Here is a 23,850-nt window from a genome sequence, read left to right on the forward strand (position 1 = left end):
GGCCCCCGTCGCCATCTTGGATTCGGGGGCCTGCAGGAAAGGAGCCCCCCGCAGCAGCGCTGCACATTGCGCTGCCGTGGGGGGCTCAGGGAAGCACGGAGGGAGCCCCCTCCCTGCCGATGCTTCCCTTTAACCCCCGGTACACCGCGATCATGTTTGATCCCGGTGTGCAAGGGGTTAACGTGTCGGGGGCGGTCCGTGACCGCCGCTGACACATTGTGCCGGGTGTCAGCTGTGATAATCAGCTGACACCCGGCCGCGATTAGCGGCGCTCACCACGTGGGCGCCGCTTATCGCGGTAGACGTACTATCCCGTCCATGGGCATAGGGGCCCGGGTCCCATGGACGGGATAGTACGTCGGATGTCAGGAAGGGGTTAAAGTGTGTGTAATCAAAATCAGCTCTGCTCTATGCTGTCTGCAGAGATCAAGACTGTCTGTCATTAAAATTCTCCCAGGAGAAAGTATGTTCTTCTGACCTTCTTTGGGCTTGTTTTTTTTTGCCTTGTATGAAACCTGCTGCTATGATTGGTCGTCGTCATACAAGGGAAAAGTACATGCCTGCAGACAAGAATCTCTGGTAATGCCCCCTTGGGAGTATTGATTATAACCTATACTTTGCAAGCTAATATCTCTGCAATGGAGGGGAGAAATTAGAGAATAAAAGCTATGCTTTATTCAGCTCTGCAGCATCTATTCCATGCTAAAACTGGTGAAAGATCCATCTTTACATAATTGGTAAACTGTAACATCTTGCTCTTAAGCAGGGGAAGCTAGGCATTATAGCCGTAGGGAGCTTTCATTGTGACTGGAATGGACAAAAGGTCCAGAGTAGAGACACTTATCACGTTTTAACTGTTAATCCTTCCTCTTTAGCTTCCAATATTGGTAACAGTTCAGGTAGACCTCTTTATATATTTCTCCTTATTATCTCTAGTAATTGCATTATTACATGGCATCTTTATGATGGTACATTGTCATCTTCTCCCCATTCAGGTCAATATCGGATCCTCTCACTGGAGATCTTCTATATAAGAGAATTTTACTCATTGACCCATCAAGGATGTATAGAGACAGGGACAATGTGGCTGAGAGGATATTACACCTCACCCTAGAGATTCTGTTCTGGCTTACTGGAGAGGTGAGAGATTCTGATGACGTCACATTACATCATTCTTACCTATCTATAACAGATGGACAGAACTGGAGAGGTGAGGACTCTGGAAATGTCTGTAGTGAGATTTATTAATGTGTCTCTCCATAACCAGGATTACACAGTAGTGAAGAAGACCTCTAGTGATCGCTGTCAGGCCCCTGTGTCTGAGGGATGGGGAAGACCCCTGAGCCCAATCACAAGACCTCCAAATCACCCCTTGATACATGAGGACATCGATGACCAGAAGATCCTAGAACTCACCTATAAGATGATTGAGCTGCTGACTGGAGAGGTGACACTGCTGGGAATGCTGGGACATTATACAGTAACACTATGGAGGGATCGGGGGATGACGGTATCATTGTATGTGTCAGGTTCCTATAAGGTGTCAGGATGTCGCCGTCTATTTCTCCATGGAGGAGTGGGAATATTTAGAAGGACACAAAGATCTGTACAAGGACATCATGATGGAGGTTCCCCAGCCCCTCACACCACCAGGTAATAGACAGGACTAAATACACACGGCCTATAATTATCTGTATGTAAAGAATGAATTCAGTCCCTGTATGTGTTTCCTCCAGTTCTATCCAGCGAGAGGACAACATCAGAGAGATGTCCCCGTCCTCTTCTTTCACAAGAATGTAAACAAGAAAGTTCCATTCTTCCTCAGGATCATCAGGTAGATGGAGAGAAGGTGTCATTAGATCTCTCCTATGATGTGTAGACGGCTGTGAAGGTCTTGTGCTCAGTCTTGTGTTATCCACCAGTATTATATATTTTATACTGGTATAATGAGAACGGTGGAGATGGCAGGATTAGAGCTGATCATAGATGTGACTTCTGCATCTTTCTGTGACTTTTATATTTGTTTCAGGGTGAATATCTTCCCCATATTAATGCTACAGGGACGTATGTGAGGGGTGATGAGCCGTGGAAGGAAGAGATTCTTCCAGATTTCCGCCTAGGTGAGTAGTAACTAAACGTAGAGAGGAGTAACATTTTCTACTCATTCATTGGCTACTCCAATATTGTAGTGAATTGTTTAATGTATGTTCATGGAATTTACTGTAAAAAGAATCTGAAACACAAAGCAATTTTTTGAGGAAAAATTCATTGGTCAAAATTGACATGAAGATTTTTTTTCACAACATATTAAAAACGTGTGGTACATCTCTGTTCTGGCAATGCTCTGAAGTAACAGAGGGACTTCTGAACAAACAATTGAGAATTAGTGAGATACATGAAAAGAATTGGGAATACACCAATATGTTGAAATGCAGCTCACCAGATTGACCCGCTTGATATGTCTTGAGAACCCTTGTCTCCAGGCAGAAACCAATTGACTTGGCTAACTTAGACGTTGGCGATCGGTTGTGCAGGAATTCATACTGATGTACAACAATCCATGGAGCACCCTTCAGAACCATGACGCCAACTATGCACTTCTGTTACAGACAATATGCAATGTTAATTCATGCTCACAAATTATGGTGCTTTATGGGGACGCGTCACATGATCATTAAACAGGAAAACATTTGTGCAACATACTTGCTACTTGCTAACTACTTTGGAGCTGCACATTTGGCTGCAAGAAAGCAGCCCAAAAATTCAACAGGCTTTTTATGTTTTCATATCAGATCAAAAGGGTGACCCCATGGACTTTCATGAATTGCAATGTCACGTGTGACATCACAATCTTCACATCGCGCAAACATGTTACTGTGCAACCTCAGATTTAAATACAGATGGGCAACTGTAAGAACAGACTCCTGAATAACTGTACAATCAAATGGGACGGTATATCTGTTACAAAGTCTACAGTGCTATGGGTACATGGAGAATCAAGAATAGGTAGCAACAGTTCATCAAGATTTTGGGGAGAAATTTCACACAGTTAAAAAAAAAAAATAAAACTCTGCGTTAATATTCTTGACTGCAACGGAATATTGTAGAGAAACAGGACCATTAAAATTGCTTAAGATTTACGCTATGACCCTAATATAGTTAGCTTAAATAGATAATGAGTAACATGCCTATTCACTTGGTGTCTTCACATCCAAACAGTTTCCGATCAGCAAGGAGGAAAAGGCAAAAAAGGCACACTTTCTTCCCATACTTGTTTTTAAACAGAAAGGCCCAACACCAACTGATAAAACCTCCACTTCCAAGAAGGTTTAGATCAGTGTTTCCCAAACTTCAGTCCTTATGCCCCCCAACAGCTCAGGTTTGCAGGATTTCCTTAGTATTGCACACGTGAGAGATCTTGTGGAAATTTCTGACGCCTTGATAATAATTCCAACACCAGATGTAGAAAGACATCAACTAAGGAATGTGCTCCTCAGACCATTTTGGGGCATCGCAACCATGGACAGTAAAACTTTCACACTTCTTATTTATGATCTGTACCAATATTTATGGCTACAGCTGTTTCTCCCTCTCCCATACTAATAGTTCTGCTTCATGTCACTTGTCTTATGCATTGCATTATTCCTATGCGTATAAATATGTGACTCTTGAGATTTTGTGTTATTCTATGCCTGATGAAAAGACCTGAGTAGTCTTGAAAGCTGCTATTTGTTACCATCTTTTCAGTTAGCCAATAAAAGGTATCAACCACTGAGGACTCTCAAATTTCAGTATTCTTCTATCTGCTGACTAACAAGGTACATAGATATATATTTTTCCTGTATAATCTTTTTTGGCCTACATAATTTTTAGCTTTGATTTGGTCATGAATTAACTTAGATCGTTCAAGAGAAGAGATATCAGAGCTATAGACATGAGCCATCAGACATGCTCAGTCGTTGACTTTCCTGCTAACTCTTTTAGTCGTTTTATATGTACTGTGTTCAACACAGAGGTTGTAGAAGCCACATAGTCACAATTTTTCAACTTAACCCTTATATAAAAATGGTATCCTAGCCAAAAACAAAACAAAACAATGCATGCATGTAAGTAGAAAAAAAAAAATCATCATTCTAGTGATTACCAAGCATGGCATCAAATATATCAGAAGGAAATACCTGTGGTTGGGATGCCAACAACAAACTGGTATAACAGCAAGAGATGCGCAGAGGCAAACTTCTGGTATTTTGTAGTGCAAGTGAATTTGGGTGTGACATGAGAAGCCTTCAAGCGTCAATCGGTGTCTAGACAAACCATTGGAAGGTGTTTGCACAACATTGTGCTACGAGCCAGATGTTCAGTTTCATATGTTCCATTGATCTCATTCCACTGCCCTCAAAGACTTTCATGTCACACAGCAGAAAGGCAATAGAGGCTGGAATGGAGATCTATCCTTTTCAGAAGTAAGTCCTGCTTATATCTTGGAGACAATGATAGCCAGAGATTGGTATGAAGACCACGTGGAAAGCACCATGAAGAGGCATTTAGAAAGGAACATTACACTGATCCTACTCCCCGGATTATGGTGTGAGGTGGAATAATGTATGGTAGCCAGACCGCTCTATTTCTCATTCTAGTGTCATATTGATTTTGTTGTGGAACCAGAGGTGCAACCATTTCTCTAAAGTGTTTCAGGACCATTTTTTTTCAACACAACAGCGCCAGGCTATACAGTGGGGAAAAAAAGTATTTAGTCAGTCAGCAATAGTGCAAGTTCCACCACTTAAAAAGATGAGAGGCGTCTGTAATTTACATCATAGGTAGACCTCAACTATGGGAGACAAACTGAGAAAAAAAAATCCAGAAAATCACATTGTCTGTTTTTTTTCATTTTATTTGCATATTATGGTGGAAAATAAGTATTTGGTCAGAAACAAGCAATCAAGATTTCTGGCTCTAACAGACCTGTAACTTCTTCTTTAAGAGTCTCCTCTTTCCTCCACTCATTACCTGTAGTAATGGCACCTGTTTAAACTTGTTATCAGTATAAAAAGACACCTGTGCACACCCTCAAACAGTCTGACTCCAAACTCCACTATGGTGAAGACCAAAGAGCTGTCAAAGGACACCAGAAACAAAATTGTAGCCCTGCACCAGGCTGGGAAGACTGAATCTGCAATAGCCAACCAGCTTGGAGTGAAGAAATCAACTGTGGGAGCAATAATTAGAAAATGGAAGACATACAAGACCACTGATAATCTCCCTCGATCTGGTGCTCCACGCAAAATCCCACCCCGTGGGGTCAGAATGATCACAAGAACGGTGAGCAAAAATCCCAGAACCACGCGGGGGGACCTAGTGAATGAACTTCAGAGAGCTGGGACCAATGTAACAAGGCCTACCATAAGTAACACACTACGCCACCATGGACTCAGATCCTGCAGTGCCAGACGTGTCCCACTGCTTAAGCCTGTACATGTCCGGGCCCGTCTGAAGTTTGCTAGAGAGCATTTGGATGATCCAGAGGAGTTTTGGGAGAATGTCCTATGGTCTGATGAAACCAAACTGGAACTGTTTGGTAGAACCACAACTTGTCGTGTTTGGATGAAAAAGAATACTGAGTTGCATCCATCAAACACCATACCTACTGTAAAGCATGGTGGTGGAAACATCATGCTTTGGGGCTGTTTCTCTGCAAAGGGGCCAGGACGACTGATCCGGGTACATGAAAGAATGAATGGGGCCATGTATCGTGAGATTTTGAGTGCAAACCTCCTTCCATCAGCAAGGGCATTGAAGATGAAACGTGGCTGGGTCTTTCAACATGACAATGATCCAAAGCACACCGCCAGGGCAACAAAGGAGTGGCTTCGTAAGAAGCATTTCAAGGTCCTGGAGTGGCCTAGCCAGTCTCCAGATTTCAACCCTATAGAAAACCTTTGGAGGGAGTTGAAAGTCCGTGTTGCCAAGCGAAAAGCCAAAAACATCACTGCTCTAGAGGAGATCTGCATGGAGGAATGGGCCAACATACCAACAACAGTGTGTGGCAACCTTGTGAAGACTTACAGAAAACGTTTGACCTCTGTCATTGCCAACAAAGGATATATCACAAAGTATTGAGATGAAATTTTGTTTCTGACCAAATACTTATTTTCCACCATAATATGCAAATAAAATGAAAAAAAAAACAGACAATGTGATTTTCTGGATTTTTTTTTCTCAGTTTGTCTCCCATAGTTGAGGTCTACCTATGATGTAAATTACAGACGCCTCTCATCTTTTTAAGTGGTGGAACTTGCACTATTGCTGACTGACTAAATACTTTTTTCCCCACTGTATGTTGCTCGTGCTACTATTAGCTGCCACCGTGGCCTGAACTTACAGCCACGGCGTGTTGCGTCTCCGGACTTGTCTCCCTTGTTAGTGATCGGCACTTACAAAGTCAGCTGCCACAAATGGATCTTGATGCTTTGCCCAAGTGCATTCAGCATGGTAGACTATTCCTCAGGCAGCCATTAATTGCCTCATTGGTAGTGTTAGGGCTGGCGGAAAGCACCAGATTATGAAATAGTAGTAGGTGCGTTCGCAGCCCGGGGTCCACCGTGCAGAGGTGGTACACTGCTGCTAGATAATGGCGGAAGAATTAAGCAGTGTGAAAACAGTCACACGTGGGTTACGTCACCCAATGTGAACAAGAGCGAACTCTGTTAATTCACAGAGCCGCGCGACCGCTGAACGTAGATGCCGGAGCCTGTTTAGCTCACAGAGCCCGGCCAAAAGAGCGCACAGTGTACGGCCACAGAACTCTACCCCAAGGACACGGGGTTAGAGTCCCTCTAGGCCCATTGAGCGCTGGCTATGCAGTGTGGAGCACGTGCACTGAGGCGTGCCGAGTCACTGGTGAGGACTAATGCCTGACTCAAACTCTGACCTACCTACGCCTAAGCCAGGGCGCTAGCAGGCTAGGCTGCACAACACATGCGTACCAAGGGTAGGGGTTTCATAATGAGTCATTCACCAGAGACATTCATACGTGCATACATCACTCACTCCACATAGTCTGTAAATGCAGTCTATCCTAGCGCATGGCCGAGCGGCCATGCAAACCTTTTATAGTCGCGAGCGTCCGGGACCTTCCTGGCTTCTCGGGTGGGCCAATCCGAACACGAGCAGGACCTGAGCACATGACCTTCGATCTCCAATGGGAGATCACTCCACGGGCATGCTCAGTGGCCTGACATGAGGACTTAGTCCCTGGAGAATCTCGCTGCTGAGCAGCATGCATTGCCATAGATGTGCCAAGTGTGGCAGCAGCAAGCAAACCCACGTAGCTGGTCTGGAACCGACAAGTTTGCTGAGCAACCTCCTCTGTGGCTGGAGAGGAATGGGAGACCGCCGGAAGCAAGGCTCGGGATTCTCTCTGTGCAGCGACAGAAATCCGACGCCTAACAGATAGCTGCCATGTAGTGTAAGTGCAGGGATTTCTGTACTTGGCGCTCTTACTCTATATTGAATAAATCGAAATGTTTCAAAAATTTAGTTTACATTTTTTCATCATTTGCATATTAGTAACATGGCTATCCATCCTGTGATTTCCACAACTAAACAACCTTTCCTTTTTGGTATTGCAATTTCAATGTTGAAGAGCATATTTTATGTAGAATAAGAAAAGGGATCGACCAAATAACATGGGACTAGAAATCATGGCTTGCAGAGGACACTGCTGCAAATTCTTTTTCAGATCCCCTGGTGCCCACATGTTTGTAAACTCATGACGGAGGACAATGTTTCCATTTTTTTGTCATCAATATAAAGAACTCCTTTTTTTTGTATTTTTTGTCCACACCTCATATTTTTGTATTCACTTATATTAAAAATAAATATAAATAAATAGAAAAAGACATATGCAAATCTAGCCCTACACTTACTCTAAAACCATGGTTTATTTTATTTTGCACCCTTTTATCAAAAAACGCTAAGTACCCTACGTTTATAGCAAAAGTGGAGTTCTTGTTTTCATTATTGCAGTGCAGCTGAGGCATTGTTTATGTATATGTTTGTATATTTTTGCATGTGTGCATTAATTTAAAGGGAACCTGTCAGGTCCCCCACGCCCTCCAATCCAGCAGCATGCAGCTATGTTTGATTACACTCCCACCCTAACCAGCCCTGTGTAACGTAATTCAGTCAAATAAATGCTTTAAAAAAGGATTTATAACCTCTGCTTTTCCTATGCTAATGAAGGCTTTGACTATTTGATATGGCATTAGTTGCCAAATTAGTCAGCTTTCTTTCCATGTTATCACTCCCCTGTAGGCGTGATAACATAATTTGCACGAGCCTGCCACATCGCCAGCTCTTGCAAATCTGCACATGAGCGCTGCTTATTCCGGCAGAGTCCCTGTGTCTCTGAAGCTGGCTATATGGTTTCCAGCTTAAGAGACTAGCGCTGCGCATGACCAGAAGTCATTGTCTGGACGTGTGCAGTGTGCGCTAATGCGGCTGGGAAGTGTACATCTGGCTTCAGAGACGCACTGCGAATGACCAGTAGCCATTGTCAGGAACACCGCACTGCACTTGCTCACTCAGCCAGTGCGCGTGTCCTGAGTACAAAAACAGTGCTCAAAGATACCTGTGGAGCGGGCGGTGACGATGCATACTCCAGGACCTGAAGCACGTGACTGCTGGGGGCGTGACCTAAGCTCCACAGAGCTAGGAGCTGCAGGGAAACTCCAGAGACAGATCAAACCGGGTCAAAGCACGAAATAGCAGGACAGTACCAAAGGGTTAGACAGAGCGAATAGTCAGGACGTAGCAATAGATCAGAAAACCAGAACGGGCAATGAACGGTACAGTAGGGACAAACTGCAACGGAGTAACAATAGCAAAGCCAGGAGGTCAGAACCGGAGAAGACAATAGTACCAAAACGAGAGACGGAGTACAGAGTGAGAGAACAGGCCGGGTCATACACGGGAATCAAGCAAGCAATGCAGAATACATGCACACCAGGGGGGTCGGTCAGACACACAGCCAGAATAACAGTATAGCTGACAGAGAATGCTAGTCTGGAGTGAGTATAAATACCCCTCCCAGATCGAAAGAGAGGCCAGCAAAAGTTAGCCCTGTGAGAACAGGACATTAACCATGTCCTAACCATGACAACCATCTTCTGAGCTTCCAGACAAGCGCAGTGCGCCTATCTGAAGCCGGGAAGCGCACACCTGGCTTCAGAGACGCAGTAATGCTGCCGGTATGAGTGGCGCCTGTGCGCTGATTTGCATGAGCTGGCAATAAACATGGACTTACTGACTTCAACAGAGAAGTGAAAACAGATAGAGCTCAACTTGGTGACTAACATCATAATCTATTAGCTTCTTTGACGTCTACTGTTACCACCTCTGTCTTAGTCAATTGATGACTGAGTTTTACTGCAATTTGTTCATAAATGTTATGTTATAAAATGTGCAATCACGGATTAAAATTAATATAATTTCAAGGAACTATTATTGAAAAATATTAATGGGAACTTGTCACGTGAAAAAATGCTATTAACCTGCAGATATGAGGTTAATCTGCAGGTTAATAGCGTTCTGAACCTGCCCAGCAGCAGCACTTAGAGCTACGCTGCCGGGAGGAAATTAACTTTATTCCTCACCAGTAGTGTTCCGATTTCGGTCTGACACCGGAATATTACTGAAAAGAATAAAGTTAATTTCCTACCTGCAATGCGGTGCTAAGCAGGTTCAGAAGGCTATTAACCTGCAGATTAACACCATATTTGCAGGTTAATAGCGTTTTTCCCCATGACAGTTCCCATTAAATTTGTTTGTATTTTTTTTTTGGCAGATGACTGTGCCAGGAGCTCAGAGGAACTTCTGATATTTTCAGATTTTAAAGAAGATGATAATAGTATCACACCAGATATGTATGAAGAGCATGCTATTACCACCGATATGCTTCCATCCTTTCGCACCAAAGATCTAACACCTGATCGCTTTCAACAGCTCCTAACTTCTGATTCATCTTTTGTTATGCAAAATATAAGCCTCGAAAGGGATTTTGAAAATCAAAGTGCTCACAAAATGGAGAAACGATTTTCATGTTTAGAATGTGGGAAATGTTTTGAATATAAATTCTATCTTATTAAACATCAGAGAAGTCACACAGGGGAGAAGCGATTTTTATGTTCAGAATGTGGGAAATATTTTAGCCATAAATCAAAGCTTCTTAGACATGAAAGAACTCATACAGGGGAAAAGCCATTTTCATGTTCACATTGTGGGAAATGTTGTTCTCAGAAATCAGATCTTATAAAACATCAGAGAATTCACACAGGTGAGAAGCCATTTTCATGTTCAGAATGTGGGAAATGTTTTAATCAGACATCAGATCTTGTTAAACATCACAGGATTCACACAGGGGAGAAGCCATACTTATGTTCAGAATGTGGAAAGCGTTTTACCCGAACTTCAGATCTTTCTAAACATAAGAGAATTCACAGAAAGTAGAAGCCACTTCAATGTTCAGAATGTGAGAAATGTTTTAAATGTTTTAAAGTTCATGTTGGATAGCTATTTACCTGCAGATATAGGGTTAATCGGCAGGGAAAGGGAATTTGAAAGTTACCTGGCTTCAGCATTGAAAGCATGGCTCCTGATAGAAAATTATTCTCCCGGGAGCCACCGGCATTCAGTCATACAGGGGAACTGACGTAGCTACAGTTGCTTTTAATGCGGAATCCGGGCATCTTTCTCACACTGTTTACCTGTAGAATAGCTCTATATCTCCAGGGAAATAGCATCATCTGACTTGACTGGTTTCATTTAACCAGGATTCAGATCTTGTTGGACATCATAGAATTCACACAGGGAAAGTGGGAAATGTTTTTCTAAGAAATCATATCTTGTTGAGTATCTGAGAATGCAACAGTGAAGCACGATGGAGGTTTATTGCATTTTTGAGACCGCATTTCAGTGCATGGAGTTGTGAATTTGATCAAGATTTACGATGTTCTCAAAGCTGAGAAAAACAGACGGATACTTATCCATCATGTAATACCATCAGGGAGGCATCTGATTGGCTCCAGATTTATTCTGCAGCAGGACAATAGCTCCAAACCTCCAACCAATGTCCTTAAGAACTATCTTCAGAAGAAGAACATGGAGTCCTGGAAGTGATGATATGGCCAATCAGAGCCCTGATCTCAACATCATCGAGTCTGTCTGGGATTACATGAAGAGACAAAAGGATATTCACAAGGATATTCACAAGCTAAATCTACAAAAGATCTGTGGTTAGTGCTCAATAATGTTTAGAGCAACTTCCCTGTCGAGTTCCTTCAAAAACATTAAGCAAGTGTATCTTGAAGAACTGATGCTTGAATGCTATTTTGAAGACAAAGGGCGGTCACAACAAATATTGATGGAATTTAGATTTCTCTTTAGTTCATTCGCTTTCACTTGTTAATTGATAAAAAACCTATACCACTTTTATTTTCAAAAGCTTACTTTGCAGCACTTTTTTCCACACCTGTCTAAAACTTTTGCACAGCACTATATTTCATAAGGTGTTGGCATACTGGCCTGTGCTTACGGGATAGCTTCTCACTTCTGCTGAAAAAATTGGATCAGTGCCTACTGGAGTCTTTTTGTTAACCTTAGACACCAAAGGCTCTAGACCTGGTCATCTGTTGAATTGATTTGTGATAAAGAATGACAACTTGTATTTTTGGAATGAAGAGGAATGTTTCACAGGTGGCTGTGCTGCTCGACTTAGAACGATCATCAAGCGTAGAAGTATTTCATTAAATAGGGTTTTATTTGTCTACTTGTTTCAAAGCCGAACTGGTTACTGGAGTAACTTTTCTCCAACTTTTGAAGAATTTGATCGCCACCATTCTGCCCAGCTCTCAAATTATGGTTGAGCTGCCTGAAATTGGAGTGAAAATGGCAAATGATGAACATTTTTTACTCAATTTGATAAATATTAAGCAAAAATTTAGCGACTTTTTCAAATTTCTATGTCAGTTTTCTGGCATTCATACTTTGATGAATCAGGGCCAAAGGGTCTATTCATGTGAATACTATATTACATGCTTATACACAATATTAAATGCATCTCATTTGGCTAGCGCCTCTCTCCTTTGTCCTATATGTGATTTGGATAGTTGCCAGAGCAATAAACTGATGCCCATCCTGACTCGTGTAATTATTATGATGTCCTTTTAACTACATGGGAGCACCTGGGGGTATTGGTTGATTGCGTTGTCATCTCACCCCTGTGGTAGGGAGGCGTTGGAAAACTCCTTTGAAACTTGTTAACAATCATTATTAAACATTTTCTTTTAAATGTTATCATTGTGTTTGGATCTTTATTTTTTTAATACTGTATGTTAACATCTTGCCTTGGAACCTATGCAGTTGAGGGAAAGCTGGTAGGTCTTTTGCGTAGAAATATTGAACTGATGATTACATTTGGGATCCCCAACTTTGTAATATTTATTGTTATTGTCCTTTTTATAGGGAATATTTGTGTTAATCAAAATACGCCACTGATCCAGGCAAGGGAAACTCTGATCTGTCCCATCTCATCACTTTGGTTTTGGATGTTGGAAAAAAAGTTTAAAATTGCAATTTATTAGACTGATCTCATTACTCATCATCCAGAAAAGTATTTCCCAAACTCCAGTCCTCGCGGCCCCACCAGATCGTGCTTTTAAATTATTATCAAGGCATCAGAAATTGTCACAGATTCTCTCACCTGTGCAATACCAATGAAATCCTGAAACCATCATGTGTTCATGGGGCTGTGAAGACTGGAGTTTGGGAAGTTCTGATCTAGAAGATCCAACATACATACTGAAAAGTAGTTAGTACTGGAAATCGGGCAAATCAAAAAGAAGGTCTATTATTTAATTCCCAAAGTTATTAATATTAAGACAGGACAATAGATGCACAGATTCAGTATCTCTACCCTGGCATCTATTGTGACTTAGAATATAAAACCACAATGTTTAACATAAGTGTTAAGCCATGTTATAACTGATCCTGAAGCTATAAAATGAGGGCTGAGAGTAGGAAGTTTCAAGCTTCAAGGAAAGTCTGAGAACTTAGAATTTGGAGGCCTATCTGTATCAGATGTGCTAAAAAGTGGCAGATCTTCTAATAACCAGAGTGCAGATGATTCACTGAGGAACTGTAAGCTGAAATATTTTTGTAGCCGAGTTGTATTTGTTGCAGCTGAGCTATACTGAGGTCATCGGTATATCCCAATTTCAGCTCTGTGTCCTAATATCACATATACAGCTGAATATAACGGTGAAGCAGAGAGCCAACGGGTCCTTGCTCCACCATTCAACCTATGTTAAATCTGAAGATCCTATCAAGACCTTTGAATCATGTGATAATCTCAGGTCACATGATTGACAGCTTCTTTAGGGAGAGCTTTTAGTTTAGATGCAAAAGGGTCTGCAGGTTGCCAGATGCTGTTTCGGATCAAGTTATTGATCGCTGGAATCAAAGTAAAGATACACATGTGTCTGCGTCTAGAGCCTTGACTGACTCCTCCGTTACATGCACTGAGATTTATTCTTTTTCAGAAGAACAAGAAGTTACAGTACATTATCAAAAAAGAGGAGCTATATGCAGTAAGAAGAGCAAGCAGATTTTCTTGGCTAAAATCACATTAATCTGTCAGGAAAATCTCTAAAGGAAACCATTGTCCTGGCCAGTTAGCTTCATGAGACAGTGGAATCTTAAAGGGAATCTTTCACCACATTTGACCTCTCTAAACTATTAATGTGGGGATAGAATGCTGAAAACAGTCCAACCTGTGTGTCTCATATCAGATGTGTTGTTGCTGAGAAATCATCTTATCACTTTTATATAAATGACTTCTTCCAGGCTCTGGGGGGGGATGGTTCCTTGAAGATAGCTCTGTCTCCAGAGCTTGTTTTAAATAGAAGGGGGAGTTACAGTGTAATGGCCGCTCTCTGATCTCCAGATTTCACTGCAGAACCCTGTGTGATGATACGTGACACATCTGCAGGATCCTATCAGCTTCAATAGGCTGCAATATTGTTTCAATACAGCAGGACTGAAAGAGAAGCAAAAAATGTGTTTGCAAGAAGACAAATTAAAGGGAATATGTCACCCCATTTTTCGACTATCAGCTGCCAGCACTGCCATCAGGGGCTTATCTACAGCATTCTGGAGCAGGCGCACTGCTCTGCCCTGTTGAGGGGAGAGCAGAGTCCGGCAGCGCGCAGGCGCCAGACCTCTCCCGGCGCCTGCACACTGCAGGACTGTGCCCTGCCTTCAACAGGGCAGAGCAGTGCAGCTGCGCTGGAGCCATGACGGCAACCAAAGAAGAGGACGTCATTGTTAGAAGATGGGAGGCGCAGGACTGGACCGCAACACCCATCTGACCAAGACCGGACCCGGACCGACCCTGGGTGAGTATAATATAACTTGTTTTTCTTATCTTTCAGGTTACATCGGGGGCTTATCTACAGCATTACAGAATGCTGTAGATAAGCCCCTGATGGCGGTGGCCGCATCTTATAGTCGAAAAAATAGGTGACAGATTCCCTTTAACATCACCAAAGGACCTCAGTTAATTATAACAAGGAAATGGCTTTAATATGCAAATAGAGCGTAAGGGTGCACCAAAGCACAGGCCGCGCCGCGTGTTCAGTCTACCCATTTGTCATTGCACCTTTCCATCTGATATTCCATTGCTGACCTTTGGATCATGTTCAGACAACCCGTTTGTTATTGCCCCTTTGCTTATCCGCTGTTTCTCTGGCATTCTGACCCTGGCATGTTACCTGGCTTGCGACTTCGTATTTTCCCTTGGTTTACTACGTGATCTTTTGGTATTGACCCCGGAATGTCTGACTGCGCCTAGCCGTGGGTTTTGACTAGCGTCACACCTTACCCCTGTTAAATATTAATAATCCGTTAATTTCTTATTACACCCAGTTCTGTACATTGCTTTAGCTTACACGACATAGGCTATTTTTAAGCTTGGCTCATGGTAGAAAGACAGCTCCATATATGTAGAGACCACGTGCTTTAGGAGACGTATATAATTCATGGCTAACTGTAGAGGTCGCTCTCTTCTTCCCTCACCATCATGAGAGACAGACGCCATTTGCCATGTGGGTTCCCGGAGAGAAAGAAGAATACATGCTGCTTTGCTATGAACAATGGACAATATCTCACCTCTTTTTATTCACCTGTTTTTCTGTAATAACCTTTCTTTGATGGAAGAATCCAAATAAACCACTATATTTTTATCTGGTAACTAGTCCTGAATATTTTACAGGATATGCATTATTTTACATTGGAGAGCCAGCCAGATCTGAATTTTTGTACTTTTTTGCGGATTTCCCTCAACTTGCACACACGGGGGATTGGACTTTGCTAACGTCAAATCATATGTGTAAGTTATCGGGAATTCCACTACTTACAAGAATCACATAGAACCTAGAAGTAAGAAGTACCAGATAGATTGAGAAGTACTACAAGTGCCAAAAGTACCAGACCTAAGCCAGACGTGTGAAGACAGGAACCCAGCGTTGTCCATCAAAGGAGCTGAGACATTTCAAGGTAAGATAAAATGGATGTCATTAATTGTCTTGCTAAGCAGAGTAAATTGAAATTTAAGTCTGTAGACAATTCTAATTCAGAAGTTTTATGGTTAAGTTTATATGCCGAGTGTGAACTCGAGAATCAGAGGTTAGATTCTAAGTTTTTCAATAGAGAAAGAGAGAGATTAAAAAATATTCTACAGATGGTAGATATATTTCATAGATCTGTGTCAGAGAAATCTAAAAATGATTGTGTAGAGGATAGTGATATTCCCGAGATTCACTGTAATGTGGAGAAACAGTTACAAGTAGTAGCAGCTATTGAAGGTGACCTTGCAGAAGATGGAGAAGTAGGAGGAGACTTCAGAACTGACGTAGAGGACGTACAAGGGAAAGACGTACCACTAAAAATAGAAGACTCACAGGCCCAAATCCGAAGTAGCGTGAGGAAGAATTTGATAAAAATATGCCAAATAATTCCTGCTTATGACAACAAAATAGATGTTTATAGAAACTCTGAGATCTTTGAAAGTTGTACTGATAACTTTGATTTATCTAACGAGGAGAAGAATCAGTTGTTCAAAATGTGGATCCCTGTAAATTTTGCAAGGAGATTGTCTTTAAAGTTATCTGGTGAAACACATGAGAATTTAACTGATAAGGACAGATTAAAAATTCTCATTTTTTGTTCATCAAATGAAAATCATCCAGATATTGATATTCTTCAAAAATTAAGGATTGGTCGGAAGGAATGTATTTTTACGTTCATGTCCATATATGAACGTTTGTACAAAATGCTGAGTGAGAATGTCAAAACACCGTCCCTCATAAGGAGTTTTGTAAGCAAATTTTGGTTTCTAAATCCTGCATCTCGTGTTATTGCGTCACAAAAAGATTCTTTGTTTGAATGTGCGCAATTTCTTGATTTTGCCAGGAAACACGAGAATCGTGAAAGGAAAATAAATTGTGCTAATTTTGGAAAGACAGGCAGAGTAAAATCTTATCAGAAGCCTGTATTAGCAAAACCTTCTAAAATGAGATTTCCCCAAAATCAAATCTATGAAGAAAGAAAAAGAAAATCACATGTTTGTTATAAACCATATGGAATGATGCAAAAGAACACCGAAAAGACACAAATTGAATTAAGAAAAATGATGAGTTCTGATTTTCTTTCTGTAACAAAGATGGCCGAATTTAACAGACAGAAACAGGTGGTGAGTGACATCATGGCCTGTAAACTGAATACTCTGCTCCAAGAATCTATCAGCTTTAAAATGGCAAGAACCTTTCAGGATATTTTTTGCAGAGAAATAAGTATGGGTGTAGGAATTGGTTAGAAAAAGTAATATATATTGTGTAACAGTGTTATACAATTAGTGAGTTATATGTAATTATTTTATAGAGTATAATCCTGTAGTTTTATGGTTTGTGGATATATACATAGTCATACAGTATATATAGAGTGTTTGTAGAAGTAGAAATAGTAGAACTGTATTTTTTAATGAAAATTAAAATCTACATCAGTAATAATATTTAGAATATGAATATGATATTAATCTTATTTTTTATGTTTCCTTAGAATTTTCATTTCAAAGCAGGACTTAATCGAGAAAAATTCTCTTCCAAGGATTTATGTCTTTATTTACACAGGAAGTTGCAATAATTGCATGATTTTATATATATATCTAACCCTTAAAAGGAAATAACCAATTGCTTTTTAAAATGTTCTGGGTGTGTGCTTTTTTTTTTTAACTGCATGGTTTGAATGACAACCACAGCAGGGGAATTTGAACCTTGTTCTAATAATACAAGTATACCAGTATACTATGTCCCTGTTCCTTAGGAAAAGAATTTTAAAGGGGGAATATTCAAAGAAATATTAAGAGACTAAATTGAAATAGTTTACAATGCATTGATAATTAGGATAATTTGGGTTAAAATACGTGTATTAAAGTTAATATGTGACACAGTCTGAGTGACAGTGACTGAGTGTATGAGCAGCTGCTGAGCGAGTAATGTGATACGTTTGTGAGACCTCAGGATCCTGAATGCATGAGAGAAAAAAAAAAAACCCCAAAGCTTTTATCTTTAGGAGAAATATGCAGATCAGTTAGATTATTAGAATATTAAGATACATAATGAAATATTATCTATACAAACATATATTTCTATATTTCTATAGTAATTATTATTTCTTGATTTGGTTAATTGTGGATAAGTGCAAAGTGCAATCGCACATCAAAATGGTTTATGCAAATTAATTTTTCCAAAGGATAATTTTATGATATTCAAATTAATTTTGATGGTTACACATCTTCAGACAAATAATGGTATAAGCAAGTATAAATTCACATAATTTATACATTAATTATTTTTAATTTTGGTTTTGATAAATGAATTATTTCATGAAACAATATTTTTTGGTATTAAGGGAGAAATATGTTTTTTATCCTGACTACATAATCACATTTGATTAATACCTCTTCACACATTTTAATAGGAAAAAATATTAATAAGGTACAATGGTATAAGTATTGGGTATAATAACAAGTATTATAAAGAGTCATTTCTTTACACTAAGAGGAATTATATGCAAAGTTGCATGATTTGAATATTTTGATAACACAAGTTTATGACAATTATGAAATAATCCAGATCATGGAAATATTAAGGGTATATGTTACTGAAGACATAACTACTCTGCATCAACATAAAGGCCTTATTCTTATTCTTATTTTTCATTCTTATTTTTCATTATTTTTAATTCTTTCACCAATATTTAGTAAAGTAATATCTACTGAGAATATTGCTTCATTAAATATAGCAATTATATGGTTCTATTACTAAGGAAAATGTTTCACTTCTGAGTTATATGCAACAATTCTTTTATTCATTCATTCGCTCACTCATATATTCTTATTTTGGTTCATGGCTATACATTCCTACATATTATTAGTATAATAAATATATTCCTTATTAATAAAGATGAAAACACTGGTTACATAAAACACAGTGACACCTATGGGTTGAAAAAGGTAATTACACCTATGACATAAAAATGTTCTATCACATGAAAAAAATGGATAATAATGTATTATCACTTATTATTGGTTTATTATTTCAAATATTGAAATCCATATACAGTACAAATTCTGATAATAATTATATGGATATTACTGATTGCTATGGTACGCTGTGATATTATGGGATAGGGAAATTACCAGATTTGGTATAGAATAGGGAATGAAGACTTCAAGCAAGATACTGAAATTATGTTAATAAAGACTTTTCACATTTCTAAACTTCATTGATTTTTATCAGTTGCAAGAAGAAGAATGCCGCGATCCAGAAGTCCCAGAAGGTAACAAAGCTATGATTACTGAGTAATAGACTGTGTTAATTACAAGTGCAGTATCCACCACTGACAGTCACAAGTGCAGTATCCACCACCGACAGTCACAATTAAAGTGTCTAACCTGACAACCAGAGGACGATGATCCTATGATGCTGAGATGAACGGTGTTATCACGTTCTTATCAAGTTCCAGAGGTTTTCAATCACCTGAAAAGCTTCGATGAAAGCTGGTGAACAATGAAGGTAATTATCAGGAAGCTACAACCCTGACATATGTCCTGTGCATTAGGACAAGGACTGGTTATGGTGCTATGTTTAGCAAGGAAGAGTCATTTTAACCCTTGCTTTGCTGACCAAAGACGTCACACCTGTTCAAAGACCAGTACCGATGGAGGATTCCAGAATATCCAAGGCGAGCCAATGTAAGCCCAGGTTTTTAAAGATAACACTGCACAGATATTAAAGCTGCATAGACTTTGTTTTCGTATTAACATTTGAAATTATGGACTTTGATTTGATACACAACACATCTATATGCTATAAGAAAACTGTATTTTTAAAAGAACCAAGAAGAAGACAGAAGACATCAAAATGAAGACCAGATGACATCAGATGATGATGACTGGACCTGAGATGCTTCAATTTAGACTTAGGGAAGTATAATTATACATATTTTATATGAATATTGTTCACGACTTACCATAACATGAATTCACATCAATTATGTCATTGAGTACTTATAACGGTAATCTAATATTATTATTATTATTATTATTATTATTAATATTAAATTATTTTGTCAAAGAAGAAGAAAAGAAGAAAAAAGATCGTTATATTTGAGGGTTCCAATTAATGTCTGTCTCCCTCAAAAGGGGGAATTGTTAAATATTAATAATCCGTTAATTTCTTATTACACCCAGTTCTGTACATTGCTTTAGCTTACACGACATAGGCTATTTTTAAGCTTGGCTCATGGTAGAAAGACAGCTCCATATATGTAGAGACCACGTGCTTTAGGAGACGTATATAATTCATGGCTAACTGTAGAGGTCGCTCTCTTCTTCCCTCACCATCATGAGAGACAGACGCAAGATGACATAACTCAACAGCTGGTATGTTACTTTAGTACGAAGAAGTCGAACAGAGAGACAGACGCCATTTGCCATGTGGGTTCCCGGAGAGAAAGAAGAATACATGCTGCTTTGCTATGAACAATGGACAATATCTCACCTCTTTTTATTCACCTGTTTTTCTGTAATAACCTTTCTTTGATGGAAGAATCCAAATAAACCACTATATTTTTATCTGGTAACTAGTCCTGAATATTTTACAGGATATGCATTATTTTACAACCCCATAATGACTTCTCACAGTCACAGATTGTCTCTGCAGGCTTCCCTCTTTTCCGGTCTTCTGCAGCACATCCCAAAACTGTGCCCTTAAAAATAGCAGTGTCATTATAATGTTCTTGAATTTAAAAAAAACACCTATGGGGTGCCCTAAATAAGTGTGGGGAGGTTGAGCTGGGTACAGTTCTGTCTGTAATGGAGACAGAGAGACTGACAGAGGGTGTCATGTGGCAGACTGCCCATCAGAGGTCACTAGAGAGCACCGATGGCAGAGATTATGTAACTGTCATTTGAGTGTTACATAACTGCCAGAGGTCAAGGTGACTCTGATTGGGCAGAGGTGACTATCAGCTGACATAGGGTGGGGCTACCTGGTCTGTCTGAATAAATACTGAGGTAAGCTTCCAGAAGCTTCAGTCAGCCAGGGGAGCTCACAGGTTAGGAGAGTGTCACACAAAGGAGACCCCTCAGAGACTTTGGACAGTGGAAACGGTCACGGGGGGGTGACCCTATAGGACATTGGTCACAGGCAGAGACGGCCTGTGAGGACCTGGATTATTGGTGGACTTTGTAAGGTGAAACGCTGTGGTGGATTGGCCTAGGGCAGCCACGGCGGATAGAGCCACGAAGTACGCCTGATGGAAAAAAAAGTGTACAAGTGAAGGTACCCGGGCCTGTCTGCAGGAGGATAAAAGTGTGAAACATCTGTCGTGTTTTGTTCTGGTCGTCGTGAGGGTGGCCAATAAAAGTAAACCTGTTGAATACAATTCCTGCCTCTGTCTCGTGCCTGTCGACGTCAAGAAGCGGGTCACCCCCCATTCCTGTGAGTAAAGCACACCTCCGCCGCCTATCTGCTCTAACACCAGCAGCACCACCACCCAATTGCCATTCCTCCCTCGCCACCGACCCTACATTTGGCGTAGTCGGCAGGATCCATCGCCGCAAATACAACATCTTCAGCGGTAAGCCTGCGCCAGAAGAATCAAAGGACCCTAAGCTGTGTGGGTTGAAGATTTTATTTTTCCCTGTGGATTACAAAAATTGGACTGTGAATTGCTGGATTTCTGCAGGTGGATCTGGAGCGAAAAAGGCCTTGATATAAATGGCTGTGGCAATTTGGCGCCAAAAAGAAGCACAGGAGTTTGCAGCCACCTTGGACTACCAGGAACAGCTGCTAGAGGAGCTGTTGCCGACCGTCTGTGCAGAGTCATCGGGCCTGGAGGCTGGCCCTGCCGGACGGCGGGGTGAAGAACATCTGCTGCGGAAGGAGCTGCGGGATGGACTGTTGGGAGCCGCGGTGCCGGGGAAGGTGAGCGTTACTCCGGCTCAGCCGGCGGTACCTCAGACAGATCCCGCCCCCATGCCCTGTGTACGAGACACCGGCCGCCCCGCCTGACCTCTGTTCTTCAGCGACCCCGGCCCCGCCCCAGACCGCCGTGGCCTACTCACCGGCATCCATGGCTGCCGCTGCTCCATCCGTGGCCCCTGCTGCGGCCTTCTTGCCGGAGTTCGTGGCCGCCTTGATCCCTCCTGCGGCCTGCTCCGCAACCTACCCGCTGATGCCTGTGGCCGCCTCTGTCCCTTCCATGACTCTGGATGCGGCCTGCTCCTCAATGTCCGTGGCCGCCTCTGCCCCGTTCTTGGCCCCAACTGTGGCCCGCCCACTGGACTCTAAGGCCTACGCCGGCTCCTCCGCCTGGGTTGCGGTGATTATTGAACAGAAGGAGGCCAAAGAGTGGGAGGTGTGGGCACTGCTACACGAGAAGGGAGAGGCAGCCATGACTACCCCTCAAACATGGGCGGCTTGTACATGCTCACACCGCTAAAGGCTACGGGTTCATCTGGGACCTCGCCACCAGCCACAAAGACTACCTCAATGTGACCCCCATCAGACATGGACGGGCTCTGCGGGAGGGAGACCCGGTCTCCTATTACAACGAATACTGCGGCTGCTATGCGGTAGCGGTCATCACCTACACTAAGGGGTATGAGCCTCCATAGAAAGAGAAAAGGACTCCTGGGTCTCAGGCATTAGGGACACTCGAGGCCCAGAATATTTCAAGCATCCCAGGGACTTCACGGCTGTGGAGTTCCCTGCTAATTGGCGAAACATCGGCCGCCAGGAGGTGGCCCGGACTATCCTGCTAAATGGACTGCCGGGGACTGTCGTGCACCGTTGCACGACCTGGGGACAGTTCGAAGTCCTCAATTGGGTAATAAGTGCTCACTCTTGGTGTAGCGGGGATGTATACGGGGGGAGTGCTCTCCTCAAAGGAAGGGGGAGCACTAGTGTCCTTGTTAAAAATTTAAAGATGTTATGCTTTATTTAAAAAAAAGAAAATGCTTTGCATAATGATACTGGTAGATATAGGTAACAAAACTAGTGAGTAATTTAAGCATAGTATGGTACTTACTGTAATGTAGAATGTTGCAAAGAAGAGGGTAAATGTACCCATCAAAAAGAAATGTATGTCAAAGCTATGTGTAATACGTATAGTGAGTTAGAAATGTTATTTGAAAAATGAAAATGTGTATTCAGCAGGTCCCGGGTACGTGGAATATGCCGACCCTGACGATGTTAAGCTGAAAGGACGACGGGACAGAGAGAAGGCAAAATGGACTGGGTGCCTGAGTAAGAGAAGTCTGTGTGACACAGGAGTTTGTGTGACGCAGAGAGGTCTGTGCGACCGGGAGACTGTGTGACACAGAGAAGTCTCTGTGACGCAGGAAGGTTTGTGTGACACAGGAGTTTGTGTGACGCAGAGAGGTCGGTGCGACCGGGAGACTGTGTGACGCAGGGAAGACTGTGACAAGAGGGTCTGTGTGACCAAAGGTTTGTGTGACACAGGAGTCTGTGTGATGCAGAGAGGTATGTGTTACCCAGGTGACGACCATGTCAGTACCAGATACTGACACCACTTTCATCCCCGTGACGCAATTGTCGAGGACGTCAATGGTCAAAGGAAGGGAGAATGTGGGGAGGTTGAGCTGGGTACGGTTCTGTCTGTAATGGAGATAGAGAGTTTGACAGAGGGTGTCATGTGGTAGACTGCCCATCAGAGGTCACTAGAGAGCACCGATGGCAGATATTATGTAACTGTCATTTGAGTGTTACATAACTGCCAGAGGTCAAGGTGACTCTGATTGGGCAGAGGTGACTGTCAGGTGACAGAGGGTGGGGCTACCTGGTCTGTCTGAATAAATACTGAGGTAAGCTTCCAGAAGCTTCAGTCAGCCAGGGGAGCTCACAGGTTAGGCGAGTCTGTCACACAAAGGAGACCCCTCAGAGACTTTGGACAGTGGAAACGGTCACCGGAGGTGACCCTATAGGACATTGGTCACAGGCAGAGACGGCCTGTGAGGACCTGGATTATTGGTGGACTTTGTAAGGTGAAACGCTGTGGTGGATTGGCCTAGGGCAGCCACGGCGGATAGAGCCACGAAGTACGCCTGATGGAAAAAAAAGTGTACAAGTGAAGGTACCCGGGCCTGTCTGCAGGAGGATAACAGTGTGAAACATCTGTCGTGTTTTGTTCTGGTCGTCGTGAGGGCGG

General features: G+C 41.8%; 1 protein-coding gene across 1 annotated transcript in view; it reads left to right on the forward strand.

Moving 5' to 3' along the window:
* LOC141050968 (uncharacterized) overlaps positions 1-23,850 on the forward strand; it is a 162,417-nt gene that overhangs the window by 20,873 nt on the left and 117,694 nt on the right. The window contains exons 3-5 of the mRNA XM_073547730.1: positions 996-1,140; positions 1,268-1,447; positions 1,530-1,653. Coding sequence (XP_073403831.1) covers positions 1,063-1,140; positions 1,268-1,447; positions 1,530-1,653 — 382 coding nt within the window. The 5' untranslated portion in view covers positions 996-1,062. The remainder of the gene's footprint in view (positions 1-995; positions 1,141-1,267; positions 1,448-1,529; positions 1,654-23,850) is intronic.

This window comes from Dendrobates tinctorius, unplaced genomic scaffold (assembly GCF_039654945.1).
Source record: "Dendrobates tinctorius isolate UK_male_01 unplaced genomic scaffold, ASM3965494v1 ptg000155l, whole genome shotgun sequence".
In the NCBI taxonomy this organism is placed as follows: Eukaryota; Metazoa; Chordata; class Amphibia; order Anura; family Dendrobatidae; genus Dendrobates; species Dendrobates tinctorius.